At 36.9% G+C, this 20,293-nt stretch overlaps 1 protein-coding gene across 1 annotated transcript in view; it reads left to right on the forward strand.

Moving 5' to 3' along the window:
- DPH6 (diphthamine biosynthesis 6) overlaps positions 1-20,293 on the forward strand; it is a 389,640-nt gene that overhangs the window by 120,447 nt on the left and 248,900 nt on the right. Inside the window, 1 exon segment of the mRNA XM_038405768.2 lies at positions 3,082-3,200. Coding sequence (XP_038261696.1) covers positions 3,082-3,200 — 119 coding nt within the window.

A 20,293-nucleotide genomic window follows, 5' to 3' on the forward strand; every position in this document is an offset into this window, starting at 1 on the left:
GCTGCATAATGTGCACGGCTATATAGTGGGTTCCAGATTGAATTTAAGGTGTTAGTTTTGATTTATAAAGTCCTAAATGACGTGGGACTTTTCTACCTGAGAGTCTATCTCTTCTCGTACCATGCTGTCACAGTTGCTGAGGCACTCAGTGAAAGTACTCGAATCTCCCTTAATTTTAAAAAGAGCTGGCTGGTGAGAGGGCCTTCCCCAGGCAGGGCCCTCAGCTTTGGAGCAAGCTTTTTATATGCTGGGTATGTTGGCCTTCGGGGCATGCTGCAAGGTGCATCTATTTGTATGAGCTTCTACAGAGGTGGACTTTTCAGGGGAATCAGATATGTGGATGGTAAAGTTAATTCTGTGTTCTTCAGGTTGTTTAATTTTTTGTTTTTGTAAGTTATGGCGGGAATGCCTAGAGCCTTGGATATGGGGCTCTTTTTATTTTTATGAATTTAAATAAATACAATTCTATTGGTTTCATGACTAACGCACAAGTATGGTGGTTAAAAAAAAGTTCTAAGGAGACTTTCCTTTTTGCAAACCAGAGAAAAATAAAAACTGCATTACGTTCCTATAAAAATCACTATTTATTAATACAGATTTCATGAAGATCAACCAATTTTCTTTCCTCTTGAAGGAGGAACTGGGAGTTTAGGTTATCTAAATCTATGTATAAGTACTCAGTGTGAATGTTTGACTTATACAAACTAAGTAGTATTTTCCCCTGTCATTTGATAATTTAAGGAAGTTTTAAAAGCTAAAGAAATTCTAAGAAAAACAGTGTATAGAATTCTGCCTCCACATTCAGTCAGGGAAAATCAGAATCCTTAACTGTCCAGTACATAATATAATAACCTATTTGTGAAGCCCACAACATTTTAAAATTAAAAATCCTATATCCCACTCTTTATCTGTGTCAGTCAAATTAGATCATTAAATAATTGCTTGCTAACCTCTCTAAACAAAGTGCATTACCATATGCAAAAATATGCTGCTAATATTGCTCTAAAAGTTTTAAATCATTTGGAACAGAGTGTTGTTGTTGTAGGATCTGTATATTAATAATCAAGGAACACCCCAAAAAAATTAGAAGTGAAGATTATCTTCTAAAGTGAGAATCAGTGGGGCAATCAGAGTTCATCTTGTAGAAAATATTTTGTACAATACATATTTTTGAGTAAATTACAGTTTGAAACTTTCACATGGTGTAGATTCATAAGGATGTTTGTTCCTTCGTTTTACATTTTCACCCTTTATAGTTAGGCATATCAGTAGGATGACTCTGTTTCATTTTACCTATTCCATGTTTTGGAAAACATTTGAGTGAAAGCATTTGAGCAACTTACTTTGCATTGAGGCTTAGATTTTCAGAATGGGTGCCTAAAGTTAGGCTTCTAACTTCATATTTAGGCACTTATAAGAGGGGAAGACTATGAATTTATTAACACTAACTTTGGGCATCTAAATGTTGGTGTTTATTAATGGTGTTTATTTAAAAAAAAGAGAGAACCTATTCAGGACAAAATAATTAAACAATTTCAAATCCATTCCAAAACATCAACCAACCAAAAATGACTTCTCTGTATTTGAACACTTTAGAGGCTGTTAGTAGCAAGCTGATTTGTGTTTCATTCATTTTGCCCTCACCAATGGTTTATATGCAGGTTGCTGAAAATTACAGAGAAAAGTAATAGAACTTTGCTACTTATACACTTTAATCTAGTAGAAAATAGCCCAACTTCTCAGAAAATTGCTGAATTGCGAAGACTTTTTTTTTTCAATAGAAAATATAGAACAGTTAGTCCAAGTTTTTAAAAACTAAGGGTGGGATTTTTTTCAGGAGAGCTCATTGTTAACCTTTACATTGAAGTCAATCATAATTTTCAGTGTTAGCAGAATTAGGTAAATGCTGAATTCTTTTGAGGGTGCGACATGGGGTGCCTAAATTTAGTATTCTAAATTCATATTTAGGTACCTGATTCTCAAAGTTGCCACGCACCCAACAGCTGCCTTTTACTCTGCTGCTGGGTGCTTGGCATCTTAAAAATCAGGCCACTTATTTAGATGTCTAAATATTTAGGTGCATAACTCTAGGCTGACAAGTTGGCTAAGAGAATATATTTTATTGGACCAAATTCTATTGTTGAAAAAGACAAAGTTTTGAGCTACAAAGAGCTTTTCTTCAGGTCCCCAATTCTAGGCACATTTAAAAATAATGTTAATTCTTCTAATACGCTATGATGTGTTAAATAATTGAAACAATGATAATTGACAAAATAAGTCTATTTTGCATGTAATTTGAGCATTGTTTTGATAGGACTGCTCATTTGAGTAAGGCTATCCACTTGTTTGTGTTTGCAGTGTCTGGGCCTTAATGGACAAAGTCCCCTTGCTTTATTTTTGTTTTTATCTACTTTCTCACTAATTCACAAAATTTGCTAATTTGCAGTGGGTCTCTCCCTGTCAGTAGTGTGAATTAGTGATCATCTAATGTGATAAATATAAAGAGCAATTTAAAGAGCATATATCAAACCAACATTTACAAGTGTAAGTACAGCAGGTGAAACTAGTCTTCTTGGGTTGGTATTTTGTATCTCTCTTACAGATTCTATACTCATTCCATATGTGGCAATCCAGTTGATCCCTAGAGTATGCAGTGGCTGTCTGCTCTGTGAATTCCACTTTAAGCAACATTGACCTTAATATTGTGGACAGAAATATACCATCTTCTGCATTTATATGGAGTTATGTATATGAAATTTTGGGGCTTAATTTTCTCCTTGTTTATACTTATTTTACCAGTGTAACATTATTAACATCAGTGATTTATATAGGTACAATTAAAATCAGAATGTTTAGTTTTCTTTTTTCATACTGTGCACATACACACTGTACTCTATAAAAGATAACATGTTTTTAATACGTTCATTATGGTAAAATATTGAAGGTTTAGAAAACATACATGTTTAATAGTAGGACACCCAAGAAATGTGTTACATTTATTGTTGAACAATTTTTTCTGTGTAAAAGAGTATAATATTTGGAATTTACCCAATGATTTGTCTTTATTTTTCTTTTAAATAGGTGTAAGAGGCTTAATCTGCAGCCTTTAGCTTACCTTTGGCGTCAAAACCAGGAAGCTTTGCTCAAAGAAATGATATCATCTAACATTCAAGCCCTCATCATAAAAGTAGCAGCTTTTGGTAGGTATCCAGATTATAAACAGTGCTGTATGTTAACACTTTGGTAAACTTAATTTATTAATGAGCAACTGCAAAAGCACAGCAAGGAAAAAGAAAACAAAAACTCTATTTTGTAATTTAAGGTGAAAAACAGTAAAATGAAGAGGTGAAGAAGGATAGATTTAAAAATGAGTATTGCCAGAATATGACAATATGTCTGAACAATTAATGGAACCTATGAATAATACATATATACACAACAGATTTTTGTAGCTTAGTCATTAAATTCCTTCAGTTATTCTCCCCCCCCCCAGTATACATACATATATAATGCAATGGACCACAGTACGGTCATTCAAAGGGAATACAAATTGATGGCTAGAGATGGGTTCAGAATTATAAACTATCACAAAAAGATTTAACAAAGAATTAACAAATTAACATCCAACATGATGTAATTATGTTGGGACTTAAAGAACTTGTATAACAGCAGTCTTTAAATTTGTGAAGCTGATAGCACACACTAGGTGATGTCACTGATATTTTTAAAGAATGACAGTTATAGTTTAGTTGTTTGAGTAAATCAGAGCTCAAAATCAACATATCTTTTGACTTTCATTGGCAATGGTTTGAAGCGTGATTTTTATATTGAAGCAAGTCATTACAAAAGATGACCTGAATGTTTGTAAAGACAAAAGATGTACCCAAGTGGACTATTAAAGAAAGCTTTATTGAGTGGCACGTGTTCTGTAACCATACAGAAGCAGATGAGAACATTATTAATGGGACAATACATCATTTCCAAATTACAGGACCTAAGCAGTTTTTCATGTAAAAGTATCAGATTAGGGTTTAAGAATAAAACTGACAAAAACCCCTTTTTCTTTTGGGGTCACTAGTGTTTTGTGGATCATTAGACCAAAGAATGGCTAGTATAATAGAAAAGAGTCACTTCTATATGGGTGGATAAAAATATATATCTGATAAATTGTGTCGAATAACCTTGGCATGTGACAGGTCTTACATTCAGCATATATGTGATACTTTCACATTGTATCTAATGCCTTTTTCTACTTCTTTAAATACCCTTTTTTAAAAACAAAGGGGTAATATTGTGGTGTAATATTGTTTGAGTTATGTGGAGTACTTTTAGTTGTTTGTTCATATCCTGGTTTGAAACTACTCTCACTTTAAAAAAAAATATTTTATTTATTTATTTTCCTTGTTGAAGTCATTTCAGCTCCAGCTGGGTTCCCTTGTCACAACCCTTTAGTTTTACAGCACCTACTAGTAAGGTCTCATTTCATTGTTCTCAGTGGATCTTTCAGTGCTGTTAGCATTATTAAAATGACTAGAAACACAAAACTTTGTCATTCACTCTCAGTTTACATGAGATGTTCCCATTTTGGGGGAGGGATAGTTCAGTAGTTTGAGCATTGGCCTGCTAAACCTACTGTTGTGAGTTCAATCCTTGAGGGGCCATTTAGGGATGTGGGGCAAAAATTGGGGATTGGTCCTGCTTTGAGCAGGGGGTTGGATTAGATGACCTCCTGAAGTCCCTTCCAACCCTGATATTCTATGATTCTATGATTTTTAATACCATTTTCTCCTCTGGTGCGGGTGATCAGGTACAATCTATAGGAATTAACTGCCTCACTTCCTCCCACCAACCCCTGTCTTTAAATAAAGAAAAAAGCTCAAGATCTTTTATTTAAAAGAAAGTTTCCAGCTCATGCACAGCAAACAGAGAAGGAATGTTGCTTATATTTTTACAGCACTTATCTCAGTGTGAGACAAAAGAATAAGATTAACTAATATGCTTTTTCAGAACTAAGTAATTGTATGTCACCAACTGAACTTTGTTTCATTTGCTTTGCTCATAAGCAGCTCTCTTGAATTCTATGACAATTTAGTACTTCTTACAAATTGTTTAGAACCAAAATAATTTTTAGTTTATAAACCAAAATCCATTTAAAAAGTGGTAAGACTGAGTGATTCAGAAAGTGACTTCGGGGTGACATCGTTGGTGACCTGTATCATCCCTGAAGCAAGATAAACTTGTCTTTTGTATCTCAGACGCTTTTAAAAAGTTAGAATTGACTGGTTACTTCACAAAGAATGCTTTGTGGAGTGTTCATTTAAAGAGCAAATACCGTAAATAGTTGTAGATAGTAATTAGATAGAAAATCACTGCTGCCTTTATTTTTTTTTTTTTTGTTAAGGTAAAAAGAAAGATCTTATCAGACTCAATTTCTCACCTGCCTCAGGCAGACATAATTAGATATAAGCAAATTTAATGGAGCTTGTGTGCTCTGGGGCCATTCTGCAATGCTTTAATAATTGCATGCTTTATTAAAGTAAGTTTAAGGTATGAAGGCTGTTTAACATATCAGGTGGCAAAGAAGCTAAAGATACAGGTTACCTACTTGCCTTTTACTTTAATAATCAAAGGCGCTTTTAAGCCAGATTGCTATGAATGTATTTAAAATAACAGATTTAAAAGTCTGAGAGGTGATGCATTAGATGGTATACTGTACAGATGTTAAAACAACAAGCAAGTCAGGTAACTTGAGCTTGACATTCATCAGCACTGGCATGCCCACACACCCTCCCGTGTCCTGTTTTCCATTAACTTAGTGCTAATATTGGAAAGGTAAAAGGCTGTAGGTTTGTGTAGACAGCACATAATTATACAAGTAAATGAGCATTAATTTAGTACATTTCCTTAAATCCACCTTTACAAATAGTTAGCATTGCCAGCAGCAAGAGTTTTCCATCTTGGAATAGTGTGCTGCTTCAAATGATGGGAGACCAAGTACTTTTACTTATATGCAACAGGAACACTGTTACAGCACCATACATAATATATCTTCATATCCCTTCTGTTATATGTTAGTCAGTTTCAGTTTGTCCCAAGGCCAAAACTTAGAATGAGTATATTTCAGAGGTGCCAATAATATGAGATAAACACCCAATAACTCTGCAGCAGATTTGACTAGGAACTGCAGAAAATTGTTTAAACCAATTTATCTCCATCACCCTCTTCGTGTTGTCCAGAGCTGCCTATAAAGCTGTAACTGTGATGAGCTTTTCCCAAAAGTATTTCCATTTGAACTGTAACTTTAGCAAATTAAAATGATACAGGTTACCTGAAAAATAGCTAGTAATAGCTGCCTTTATCATACACAGGTTTCAGAGTAGCAGCCGTGTTAGTCTGTATTCTCAAAAAGAAAAGGAGTACTTGTGGCACCTTAGAGACTAACAAATTTATTAGAGCATAAGCTTTCGTGAGCTACAGCTCACTTCATCGGATGCATTTGGTGGAAAAAACAGAGTAGAGATTTATATACACACACACAGAGAACATGAAACAATGGGTTTATCATACACACTGTAAGGAGAGTGATCACTTAAGATAAGCCATCACCAACAGCAGGGGGGGGAAGGAGGAAAACCTTTCATGGTGACAAGCAGGTAGGCTAATTCCAGCAGTTAACAAGAATATCAGAGGAACAGTGGGGGGTGGGGTGGGAGGGAGAAATACCATGGGGAAATAGTTTTACTTTGTGTAATGACTCATCCATTCCCAGTCTCTATTCAAGCCTAAGTTAATTGTATCCAGTTTGCAAATTAATTCCAATTCAGCAGTCTCTCGTTGGAGTCTGTTTTTGAAGCTTTTTTGTTGAAGTATAGCCACTCTTAGGTCTGTGATCGAGTGACCAGAGAGATTGAAGTGTTCTCCAACTGGTTTTTGAATGTTATAATTCTTGACGTCTGATTTGTGTCCATTCATTCTTTTACGTAGAGACTGTCCAGTTTGGCCAATGTACATGGCAGAGGGGCATTGCTGGCACATGATGGCATATATCACATTGGTAGATGCGCAGGTGAAGGAGCCTCTGATAGTGTGGCTGATGTGATTAGGCCCTATGATGGTATCCCCTGAATAGATATGTGGACAGAGTTGGCAACGGGCTTTGTTGCAAGGATAGGTTCCTGGGTTAGTGGTTCTGTTGTGTGGTGTGTGGTTGCTGGTGAGTATTTGCTTCAGATTGGGGGGCTGTCTGTAAGCAAGGACTGGTCTGTCTCCCAAGATCTGTGAGAGTGATGGGTCGTCCTTCAGGATAGGTTGTAGATCCTTGATGATGCGTTGGAGAGGTTTTAGTTGGGGGCTGAAGGTGATGGCTAGTGGCGTTCTGTTATTTTCTTTGTTGGGCCTGTCTGCCTGTCTGCTCTGCCAGAAGAGTATCCAGAAGTCACCTACTACAGGACAGGCCCAACAAAGAAAACAACAGAACGCCACTAGCCATCACCTTCAGCCCCCAACTAAAACCTCTCCAACGCATCATCAAGGATCTACAACCTATCCTGAAGGACGAGCCATCGCTCTCTCAGATCTTGGGAGATAGACCAGTCCTTGCTTACAGACAGCCCCCCAATCTGAAGCAAATACTCACCAGCAACCACACACCACACAACAGAACCACTAACCCAGGAACCTATCCTTGCAACAAAGCCCGTTGCCAACTCTGTCCACATATCTATTCAGGGGATACCATCATAGGGCCTAATCACATCAGCCACACTATCAGAGGCTCCTTCACCTGCGCATCTACCAATGTGATATATGCCATCATGTGCCAGCAATGCCCCTCTGCCATGTACATTGGCCAAACTGGACAGTCTCTACGTAAAAGAATGAATGGACACAAATCAGACGTCAAGAATTATAACATTCAAAAACCAGTTGGAGAACACTTCAATCTCTCTGGTCACTCGATCACAGACCTAAGAGTGGCTATACTTCAACAAAAAAGCTTCAAAAACAGACTCCAACGAGAGACTGCTGAATTGGAATTAATTTGCAAACTGGATACAATTAACTTAGGCTTGAATAGAGACTGGGAATGGATGAGTCATTACACAAAGTAAAACTATTTCCCCATGGTATTTCTCCCTCCCACCCCACCCCCCACTGTTCCTCTGATATTCTTGTTAACTGCTGGAATTAGCCTACCTGCTTGTCACCATGAAAGGTTTTCCTCCTTCCCCCCCCTGCTGTTGGTGATGGCTTATCTTAAGTGATCACTCTCCTTACAGTGTGTATGATAAACCCATTGTTTCATGTTCTCTGTGTGTGTGTATATAAATCTCTACTCTGTTTTTTCCACCAAATGCATCCGATGAAGTGAGCTGTAGCTCACGAAAGCTTATGCTCTAATAAATTTGTTAGTCTCTAAGGTGCCACAAGTACTCCTTTTCTTTATCATACAGGCACCTTTACCACAAGATCCTGTTATATCAATTGTCCAAAGGAAGCAGATGAAAGAGCATAATACAGCATCAGCATAATCATGAAAGGCCTGATTTTGATGCCCTCACTCACACTAGACTTCAGTTAAGTCGTTTGTGGGTTAAAGTACTATTCAGCTTGAGTAATTGTGTCAGAATCTGTACCTAAATGATTCCCCTTCTGTGCATATAATATGATTTCTCAAGTTAACTTAAGATTCCATCTGCAACAGGTCCTAAACTAAATTAGTTATGCCTGCAGCATATTAGATGCCCCTGTGATAGTTTACTTCTACTCCAGAGCAGTAGGGAGAATACATCTTTGGGGATTTCCCCCACCTCCCAATATGATCTACAATGATTTCTCAGCATCAAGGATAATATGAAGATAAAATTTATATTTAGTCTGATTACAGACCACTTTGGTAGACTAGTTTATATGACCCAAGTCAAATGTTATCTGTAAGCCCTAACTACAATGATATATTAAATAACTTAATGATAAATTTGAGTTTTGTCTATATCATTTGAATTATTTTAATGTCTTATTTACAATTAAATTGACTTAACTTCAGAGCTGTTAGCTTTTCCCAATATTTTAACAATAATCTTCTGAAAGTCTATTAATCTTCAATGCATTTTATTAAGGACTAGTACAGACTGTTTGCTTGAGGATCCAAGAAAAAATGGCTTATTCAATATTTTCATCAAAATCAGAATTTAAAAGCCAAAGTTTCTAGCTTTTATGGGATTAATATGTATTACTTCAGTCAATTTATACATTGCAGTTCCTTCCTGTTCTCTTACAGTGTAATAATTATCCATTGTAAGATTGCACCTCTGAATAATAAATTGTAATCGTTAGGTCAAATAATAGAAGCATTCAGCTAAGAAGGCAAGTCTCTCTGCTTCCCATGGTAAATAGTATTTCTAAATCCTAGCCCTTTTATTAGACCGTATAAAAGAAAATATTCTGTAACTCTTTATTTGTTTGGGAATAATGGAAGCAGAGAATATTATTTATTTCCATTGCAGTATTGCATGAAAGGCAATCCTGGCCCCATTGAAATCAATGGCAAAACTCCCATTGATTTCAGAGGAACTAGGATTTTTACCCAAAGTCTCTAGGGAAGACCTCAAGGTAGGTATATAAGTGGGAGCTTCTGGCTGTTGAGCTGTTTTTGAAAATCTGCCTCATTTAGTTAAATGGGAATGGGGTTCTTTTAAAAATTGTACTCCAGTTGTCATTTCTGAGTAGTTTTGAAAAATCTGTTCCCTGAATCAGGATTGAGGGGAGTAGCTTCATGCTAGGTGCTATCAGAACGCAGAGGAAGACTGTCTCTTCCCCTAAGAAAATGCTGTCTGATTTTCCCAGACAATTTAAAGACCTGATTTGACAAGTGAGCGTTAACAAACGAAAGAAGAGGAGAAGGGGAACAGATAAGAAATCAATATAAGATCCCCTTCATAGTCTCCATACTCCACTGTAAATACAAACCTTTTTCACGTTATATTAAAACTAAAGAACAGGATATTCTTTTTTAGCCAGTTAAGCTTATTTTAAGTTGTTTTTTCATTGCTTTTTCTGAGGTAGTCACCGGAACTTTAATATAGTTTGACAACATTTACAGCCTTTACTTTCAATGTTGTTTGTTTTTACTAATAGGAAAAAGACTGCTTTCGTTTATCATAATTTTAAATAGAAGATAAAATGGCAAATAATTTTCTTATCTGTCACCCAGTACAAGATTTTAATGATTAACTATTCTCTTGGAAATAAGATAAGACATTCTCAACAATGGCCTTTAAACATTTGTTAAAAAGACCCTTCTTCAATAAAGTTAGCCTAAATGATTTTCTTGCGCACAAATCTGAAGGCTTGTAGCTCGTTTTTATGCTTGTATTATTTGTACGTTGACACAATAGTAAATCAAGTGGATGCTTGGCATGCACTTTAGGAATGGCTATCATGTTACTCCTTTTTTTTTTTTCTCCTTAAAAATCTTGTTTGTTTCCTAACCAGCACATAGTATAATAATTGCATTTTTGAACAAAGCTTCCATAATCTGCTCAAACCTTATGGAATGTAAATGTATTTGACCTTTTTGCTTCAGACATGTTTCCTTAATGCATTTATGTGCTGAATTCAGGTAACCATACAACTCACATTATTTAACAATAACAAAAAAGAAGGCTAGCTCTTTGTCACTTGTTGTCCTGTGCTATCAGAGGGGTCGTGGCTCTTGAGGCACTTGGAGCCATTTTGCCCTATTGCACAGATATTCTCATTCCTTATATAGGGCTCAGCATGGAAAACGAGAAGGTGGTTGTGGGAGCAGGAGACAAAAACACAGTCAAAGCTAGCAAGGGATTCAAGGTAATGAGAAAAAGAGTTGGTAAGCTGGGAGGGACAGGGCTGTGAAGGGACTTGAAGGGGAGGAGAAACTTGATTCAAAGAGAGGGAGAGACATGAGATGTCTGAGAGGGAGGCTGAGATGTCCAAAAGGCAGGTTGAATGGAGGGAGACAGGCAAGGGGTAGAAAGGTAGATTTTTGAGTCATCACCATAGAGATGGTAGTTGAAACAAAATGAGCAGATGAGGTGATCCAAGGAAAGGATAAAATGGGAGAAAGGGGCTATGTAGGTAGCATCGTTAATCCGCTCCAGAGAATGAGAAAGGGACCTACTGAAAGAGAAGCTAAAAATAATAATCAGAGAAGTTTGAAATGGAAAAGGAGACATTGGAGTCACAAAGGCTCAGGTAAATGAAGATTGTCAAGGAGAGAATGATGGAGATAATCAAAAACAGCAGAGAAGTTGGAGAATAAAGGAAGTGAGGTCTTGGATTTGGCCTCTATGCTCTTAGTAAGAGCAGTTTTAGTGGATTGAAGCGGGCAGAAGCAGTACTGGAAGGGATCTGGGATGAAGTTGGAGGAGAGGCACTTGAGGTAGCAGTTGTAGATGTTGTACTCCATGAGTTTGGAAGTGAAGGGAGGCAGTATCTAGGAGAGGATACTGTTGGGGACTAGGAAAGGCTTTTGAGGATGGGATAGATCAGAACATGCTTTAATTGTGAGAAGATTGAGTCAAAAGAGATTGAGAAGGTCAAGGACAGTCAGGAAGAAAGATGGTTACTGGGGAAGGTGGAAAGGTTAATGGAGGAGAGTAGCCAAAAAACCTTATAGACTTCATTTCATTCCACACCTTGGGTTTTGTAGTAGACCATTTGTGCCTCAGTGGGAGTTACTGTGTGCTCAGCACTTGGGAAAGTCAGCTCACTTATTTTAGGTGCTTAAATGTAGATTTAGTAACCTGACTTTTGGTTCCTATTTTTTTGAATTATTGGCCTATGATAATAGAGAGACAAATAAATTTGCTAGTCTCTAAGGTGCCACAAGTACTCCTTTTCTTTTTGCGGATACAGACTAACATGGCTGCTACTTTGAAACCAAGTATTGACCTGTGTTCTGGAGACAGGTAACCAGAGACCTCCTGGTCACACAGTGTCTGTCTGTAGATATTTTACTAGAGGCATTGACAACTCTTAGGCAGAGAATGGTAAAACAAAGGCATCTGATACATATACAATCTCCCTCTTCCAAATTCTGGTGTCTAGCACCTGGCTGCTGGAAGGAGGAATTGTAGGGGAAGTCCTGCTCTAAGCCCCTGCAATACTAAGCTGGAGCATGTTCAGTCGCTCTGTGAAGATGGTGCACGCGCAGTCCAGTTGATACATATACTCTGTGAGGGGATGGAGCACCTCTGAGCAGTTTGTATCTTCAGAGAATTTATCTGCCAAACTCTAACAAAGTCTCAACTAAGCATGTGCAAACTGCAATTTTTCACAGGTTTATAATTTGAGTGAGTTTTCATAGGGATAGTAAAAGGAACATCCTTAACAGTTGGGTAACATCTACTCCCCTTACCCCTGCCAAATTTTAAGTTCCTGCTCCAAAGTATAGAGATGCTAGAGCTTCTCAGTGAAACAATTGTAAGAATTTTTTTAATGTGGGTAAAACAGCATATTTTCCCCTAATCTCATTCTCAAAAATGATTGAACTATTTTAGCTTAAACTTCCCCAAATATAGTTTGGACTGAGCCAGGCAGTTGATATGGAAATTATCAGCACAAATAGTTAAAGTTTGGCTGTTACAAGCAACTGAAAGCAAAGCCTTATAATGGAAACTGTTGGGCCTCTTTAACTATAAACTGCACTACCTGTTCTGTCGATAATATAATATTACACACACAAAAATATGTTGAAAGAATATTCAGGTTGCAAAGGCAAGTGTTCAAAAGTTAGGAAATGTCAGAACTAAGGCTGCTTTACTTACATGATTGTTTTTTCCACAAGACCCTTGTCTCATTCTGTGCACAGAATGGAGTCTCTTAATGAGCAGCTATTTAATATTTTGTTTATCCTAATTTTTCAATGTGTGACCCCAAGGTTTATAGACAGAATTATTAATTTACTGGGTTTTTCTATAGTGCTCATCACTATGATCTGAATGCTTCACAAACATCTATTAATTTATTTTCACAACACCCCTGTGAGGTGAGAGGGTGGCATTATTCCAATTTTACAGATCTGGAACTGAGGCACTCTAAAGTCAAAACTGTCCATTAATTTTGAATGTCATATTTGAGACACCTATGACCCGATTTTTCTGAGTACTTAGCATTATATAGCACTTTATAAGTTCAGCTAGTTTCCTTTGACTACAGTTGCAGTTGAGTGCTTAGCACTTTTGCAAATCAGACCCCAGGCTCCAACTCAGGCACCAAGAAACCGAGGAACACACCATTAGTGACTCCTGTAAAGAATCTGGTTTAACTGACTTGCTGAGCATCACACAGGAACTCTGTGGCAGAGGCAGAGAGAGCATCCAGTTCACCAGGGCAGCATTAAATTACTTTAACCATGAAAATGTTCTTTCTCTTTCTGCAGTTCTCTGTCTTATTCACTACACACATTCCAGCTTCTGCAACAAATGAGCCAAGGGGCCAGTAGACAACAAAACCCTCATTCATCCTTAGAGCAAGTCCATCCTGTGCTCTGAATGAGGCAGCGGGTCTGTGGAAAAAACAGCATGTGATCATGTAATTAAAGTCTATACCATACACACTAAAGCAACGTTAATTCTGGCATTACCTAACTTTTGAGCTCTTGACTAAATAATGTTCTTGTGATAATGCAGTTTTGTGTGTGTTGTTTCTTAGGTTTATAAAAAAGCAAACAAGAAAAAACACAGAAATTGTGGCATCATATTGACACCTACATGGTTCATCTACAGGACTGGAATCTATAGATCCATCACACAAACTTCTGCCACTTGACTCTTTATCTCAATCCCATTGTTCTTGCCTACTGAATCCCAGTCTCTTTACTCGGCCAATTCCTGTTTCCCCCTCACAGCTTATTGTTGCATCTGTCAGCTTTCAGTCCTATCTCTGTCTTCCCATACCCCAGTCTCCCCCCTCCTTGGCGTATTGTCTCAGTCTTGTTTCATAGCCAATGTCATTTTGCCTCCCATATCCTATATCCTTGTCAGATATCTCTACCCTTCCCCCATCCCCTCCCCTCACTGGTTCCAGGGCCTAATCTCCTTGTACAGCCAGTCCCAGTCTCCCTCGATCCCCCAATTTTCTCATCCAGTCTCAGTGTGTGACCCTGTGTTCCCTCCCCCCAACAGCTAGCTTACAGCCGCCCATGTCTGTTTGCCTCATTGGCTTACAATTCCAGTCTCCCCCCTTAAAGTCCTGGTATCTTTGCCCAAATATTCCCAACTTCCTCTCACCCCCTTCCCAGCTTTAGTCCCAGTCTCCGTGCCCAGCCAGTCCCAGTTTTACTCCCTTGCCACCCTTTCCAGTCCCAGTCTTGACAGATAGAGTCCGAATCTACTCCTTTCCCTTCTCTTTGTATTCAAATCAGGGAGCTTGTCATTGAGAGCACAGAAGATACAGGCTCACTGCTCTCAGTTTCATTGCCCAGCACAGAGCAGCTATTACACTGAAAGACATGAACAGTTGGTCTCTGGAGATGACACATGCACAGTCTGGTCAGCACTAGGAGCTCAGAGGGGCTTGAGCGTGGTCAGTGAAATCTTTGCAGATTTTAATTGCTAAAATTGAAGAATTTTCTACTGAGTATGTGCAAATTGTGACTTTTGAAAAGCTTATAAATTGGCCAGATTTGGATGAATTTTCAAAGAGCTGGCAAAAGGCACGTCTCTGATACAATGGCCTCTCCCTTGCCAAATTTAAAATCACTGCTCCACCGCATGAGGGCGCTAGAACTGTTCAAAGAAAAGAATGACAGAATTTTTCAACATAGGAAAAATGATTTCATTTTTCCCAACCTTGTTCTCTGACCTTTAGAAACTGTTTTGGCTGAAATTTCAGGAAAAAACCCTCAGATTGAGACAGACACCCAGCATGGAGTCCTTACCAAACAGTTAAAGGTTGCCAAAGTTATAAACATCTGAAAACAGAGTCTTATAATGAGAAATGTCAGACAATCTTAATAATAAGTAGTATTACTAGCCCCACCAGTCAGAAGTTCTTTTAAGGTTTTAGTTAGCTTTTGTAATGACTGAGTAAAACTGATTAGAGCCTACCGATATACAAGTTTTTGTGTTAACCATATTTTCCCAACCTGCTTCCTGATGAGCTGCAGCATGTACTGTATTGAATTTTGTTTTTTGTTATGGGAGCACAGGAAATGGATGACATACACAGTTACCCAGTACTAAATAAAATTTCCCCACAACCTTTTTCTAAACCATAAAAATGTTAATGCTTTAAAAAATATTTGCCTGAAAAAATGTTGTTTTGTCAGTTGATGAAACAATCAAAAATTTCTTCAAAGAGTTATGCTTTTTAGAGAGGTTTCCTTTACCTACCTGATCAGGCTAAATTGGCTTTGAAATCCTGGATTTAATTGGAACAAAATTAGCTTTGATGTTCCAAAGACTCATTAGAGACTATAGAGAAAATTCAATCTGTTAATATGAAGAGTTTTAGGATCTTTTACCGGCTAGAATTCTGAAATTTGATGATTTCAGATTTTATCCTAGTTTAGAAATATTTGATTAACTTTTGAAAAGCTTCTTTAGAACTGGATTAACCTGGAAAGTATAAACCAGAACTGGCCTGGAAGAGGATAGTTATATTTAGCTTGACCACCTGTCATTAGAAGGGTTCTTGAATCTCTACGTTCAGCCTTGGCATAATTCTAACATTGGGTACGTTATCCGGTAGAAAAACACAGTCAAATTAAGTTTATTAAACTATATTATACAATAATTAAAAAAGAATCAAGGTGGAATATATATTTAATGGAGCTAACATATTCTTGCACCTTTCCTCTTTATATATATTTACAAAAATTCAACATTTTTAAAGAGTTCTATTTTTGGAAATGAAATGTCAGGGAATCCATCCCACTCGCTATTGTTACACAGTCTCTCATTATATATCGACTTACCCAAATTATACTACCCAACTAATGTTAACTTTATATATAAAATGACAGGGTCTAAATTGGCTGTTACCACTCAAGAAAGAGATCTTAGAGTCATTGTGGATAGTTCTCTGAAAACATCCACTCAATGTGCAACGGCAGTCAAAAAAGTGAATGGAATGTTGGGAATCATTAAGAAAGGAATAGATAATAAGACAGAAAATATCATATTGCCTCTGTATAAATCCATGGTACACCCACATCTTGAATACTGCGTGTAGATGTGGTTGCCCCATCTCAAAAAAATGTATTGGAATTGGAAAAGGTTCAGAAAAGAGCAACAAAAATGATTAGGGTATGGAACAGCTGCCATATAAGGAGAGATTAAAAAGACTAGGACTTTTCAGCTTGGAAAAGAGACAGCTAAGTGGGGATATGATAGAGGTCTATAAAATCATAACTGGTGTGGAGAAAGTAAATAAGGAAGTGCTATTTACACCTCATAACACAAGAACTAGGGGTCACCAAATTAAATGACTAGGCAGCAGGTTTAAAACAAACAAAAGGAAGTATTTTTTCACACAATGCGCTGTCAACCTGTGGAACTCCTTGCCAGAGGATGTTGTGAAGGCGAAAACTATAACAGGGTTCAAAAAAGAACTTGATAAGTTCATGGAGGATAGGTCTATCAATGGCGATTAGCCAGGATGGACAGGGATGGTGTCCCTAGCCTCTGTTTGCCAAAAGCTGGGAATGAGTGAGAGGGGATGGATGATTACCTGTTCTGTTCATTCCTTCTGGGGCACCTGGCCTTGGCCACCGTTGGAAAACTGAATATTGGGCTAGATGGACCTTTGGTCTGATCCAGTATGGCCATTTTTATGTTCTTACCTTATTGTTTTGTTTGGAAATGGAAATATTCTGTTGTCGATATGCTAATTGGTTTTATATTGTTTACTAAGGCTTCATTCTGCTCCATTAAAACCAGTGGGAATTTTTCTGTTGACTTGAATGAGAGCAAGGTCAAGTCCAGAATGTGTCATACATATTTTGAAGGACTAGTCCTGTGATCCTTCATTTGAAGTATGAGGAGAACAGTTCCATATCACCCTCCCATGTGTTCCTCCCTGTCTTTTGTTCCCCATCCATTCCTCTGTGTAAGCTAGATGATTAATTTCCCAGTTCCTCCTCACTGGACTGTTTTCTTCATGGACTGAAAAGAGATGGCAAGAGAGATTATTTTTCTTCTCATGAATTTTCCCTCACTTTTTCTATGTCCTTTTTTGCCTCAACTTTCATTTGATAAAAAGAAAAGGAGTACTTGTGGCACCTTAGAGACTAACAAATTTATTAGAGCATAAACTTTCGTGAGCTACAGCTCACTTCATGAAGTGAGCTGTAGCTCACGAAAGTTTATGCTCTAATAAATTTGTTAGTCTCTAAGGTGCCACAAGTACTCCTTTTCTTTTTGCGAATACAGACTAACACGGCTGCTACTCTGAAACCTTTCATTTGATACTCTCTCTAATGAAGTCTAGATAAACCCCTTCCCTGCCAACCTTATCTCACAAGCATGATTCCTATCTTCTGCATTTTGGTAATTCTATCACTAACTCTCCCAATAGTAAAAGGAACTTCTCAGCAAGGACAGCCAAACCAAGCATATTTAGAGAACATGATGGATTAAAAAAAAATGTGGGAATGTTTTCCAAAAGGCAATGATAGTGGAAAATTTTAAATACCATACCTATAAAACTATTTTCCAAGCTTCCTAGATAAAATTTATCCCAACGTGATATAGCATGTCAAATTTCAGGGAGATATATTTGTTGAGGGGTGCAGGGAAACACAGATAGGAAGGATTGGAATATCAATCAATGAAAAGGAAATCAGCTTCAACCTTAGCTATGGAGCACCTATTGCTTTTCTATAGTTTGAAAAAAACAAAGTGGGTCAGAATGGGTAGCTTGGGGGGTATCTCTTACAAAATCTGTTACTGTAATACTGTAGCTGCTGCATGGACAGTGGTGAATTTTTCACAGTGCATTCCATGCATCTGGGATTAGAATCTGTCACAGTGTGGTTTATTACAAGAATTGAACAGCAGACTCTTAATTGGAAGCAATAAATAAGACTTACTTTGATTTTCTTTTAGGATTATTCTTCGTTGAAATAAAGGAAAAAATGGGGATTTAGTCTATTAAAATATTTCATTTAAAAGCATATAGTCACTTAAATTCCAAAACATGCATAAAAGAGATCTTTTTCAAACTATGTTTTCATAGATATAATGAGTTGTTACAGTTGCTGTTGTGTTAAGCGAACAACATGTTATGAAAACAGAGCCTTGAGGGTTTTTTTAAAATTATATCATAAAATGTACCTAAGAGAGTGTGGACTTAATTTTAAGACTTTATGGTATATTTGTGTGTGTGAACAAAATGGACAATTTAAAATATATTTTGCAGTCATGTAATGCATTCTGATTTTTCACTTCTGAAATGCCTGTTAGTGGTCATCCATACATTTTACTCATTTTTATGCACAGCAGCGTGAGGATTGAAATTTGGTAAGTTTCTATATAAATCCTTTTACAATGTTGCAGTTCATTCTAGCAGTTGTTTTGTGGCATTCTGCAAAATGGGTATTAACAAAAAATTGTTCTGCAGTCCTTGCTGAGTAATGCAAGAAGGTATTCAGTTCCTGTCAATGAATTTATCAGGAATTACAGACAGACTAGAAATTGCTTCTCAAAGTGATTACACAGTTTGTACTACCACATACTGATTTTACAGTAAAACTCTTAGCCACAAAAGTTGAGATGAGCACACAATTCATTTTACTGGGGACTGTTAAAAACAGCATTATCAAATCTTTCATGATGTTTCTCTCATTATATACTGGACTGTCTCAAAGAAATAAAGCCTAACATGCTTTGTTGACAGCAGATATAAATTAACTGATATAATTCAATTGGGGAGTTGAAAAATGCATTGAAAATAATGGGGCATAACATTCTAGGGTTAACATTTATTCATAGATGATGCAATTAAATAAAACAGGCATTACCTTCAAGGTCAGTCAGTAAAGTAATAAAATTGAATATTTTAATTGAATTGTAATTGCTTCCCGTTGATACATGCAAGTAAAGTAAAATAGATGTCAGCGCTGCAAATTATGGGTTCTTCCTCCTAATTAATTTCTTAATTCTACATAGTTATCCAGGGTTTGGGCCTAGTTGTGGGTTTATCCACCCATCCAGCTTTCTTCAGAGCTGGTCACACTGAGGAAGAATCTGATTAAATAACATGTAGTAAAGGTTTACAGTATATTCTTCTGCTTTAATATAAATCATTATGAGACTCTAAAGTAACCTATACCTTTCTTTAAAGAAAAAGAAATACCAAATAGTTAAAGTTAAGCTGGGTTCTATGATTTATGATTATATATAAATATTGATAGTTCATTACATTGATAGTAGAAACAGGATTGGTAATTACATCTGACTGATTATGAGAGCTTTCCTTGATTAAATGTATACCACTAGAGAATCACAATTTGCAGGTGACTGGTTCTGAAGGTATTGTAAATTCATCTGGTTCTTAAGGCCTTTATTAAACCAGAGTTTATATCCACTCCCCATACAGATTTAATTGTAAAGGATCACTTCTAAATTGAATGAAACTTCAAAGGAAATACATATTTTTCCTAAGAAAAATTGAAGTTGTTAGATAAGAGGAAGCTATAATTAGAAACTGAAAGCATGAGAACATTGAATTTTTACAGATTTTAACACAGCCTTGGAATATATTGCAGGTTTAATCTTGTGTGCTTTCTACAGTATGGGTCTATTTGTAGATGGTGTACATACTACATTATCATTGTTTCAAAACTATTCTGAATTCATGTGTGCTGAACAGGCAAATATAGTTTTCTTCATGCCTGGGGGAAGCTGTGAAGCTTATGAGTGATATGATGTGATTGGCACTATACTTGTGAAGAATGCATATCTATAAAAAATGGAATAAGGACAACCTGGGGAATTATAGACAAGTCAGCTTGACTTCAGTACCTGGAAAGATAATGGAGCAAATAATTAAGCAATCAGTTTGCAAACACCTAGAAGATCATAAGGTGATAAGTAACAGTCAGCATGGATTTGTCAAGAACAAATCGTTTCACACCAACTGAATAGCTTTCTTTGACAGGGTAACAAGTTTTGTGGATGGGGGGAAGCAGTAGATATGGTATATCTTGATTTTAATAAGGCTTTTGATACTGTCTCATATGACTTTCTCATAAGGAAATACAGCATAGATGGAGCTACTATAAGGTGGGTGCATAACTGGTTGGAAAACT

The sequence above is a fragment of the Dermochelys coriacea genome, chromosome 6, assembly GCF_009764565.3.
Source record: "Dermochelys coriacea isolate rDerCor1 chromosome 6, rDerCor1.pri.v4, whole genome shotgun sequence".
Lineage (NCBI taxonomy): Eukaryota > Metazoa > Chordata > Testudines > Dermochelyidae > Dermochelys > Dermochelys coriacea.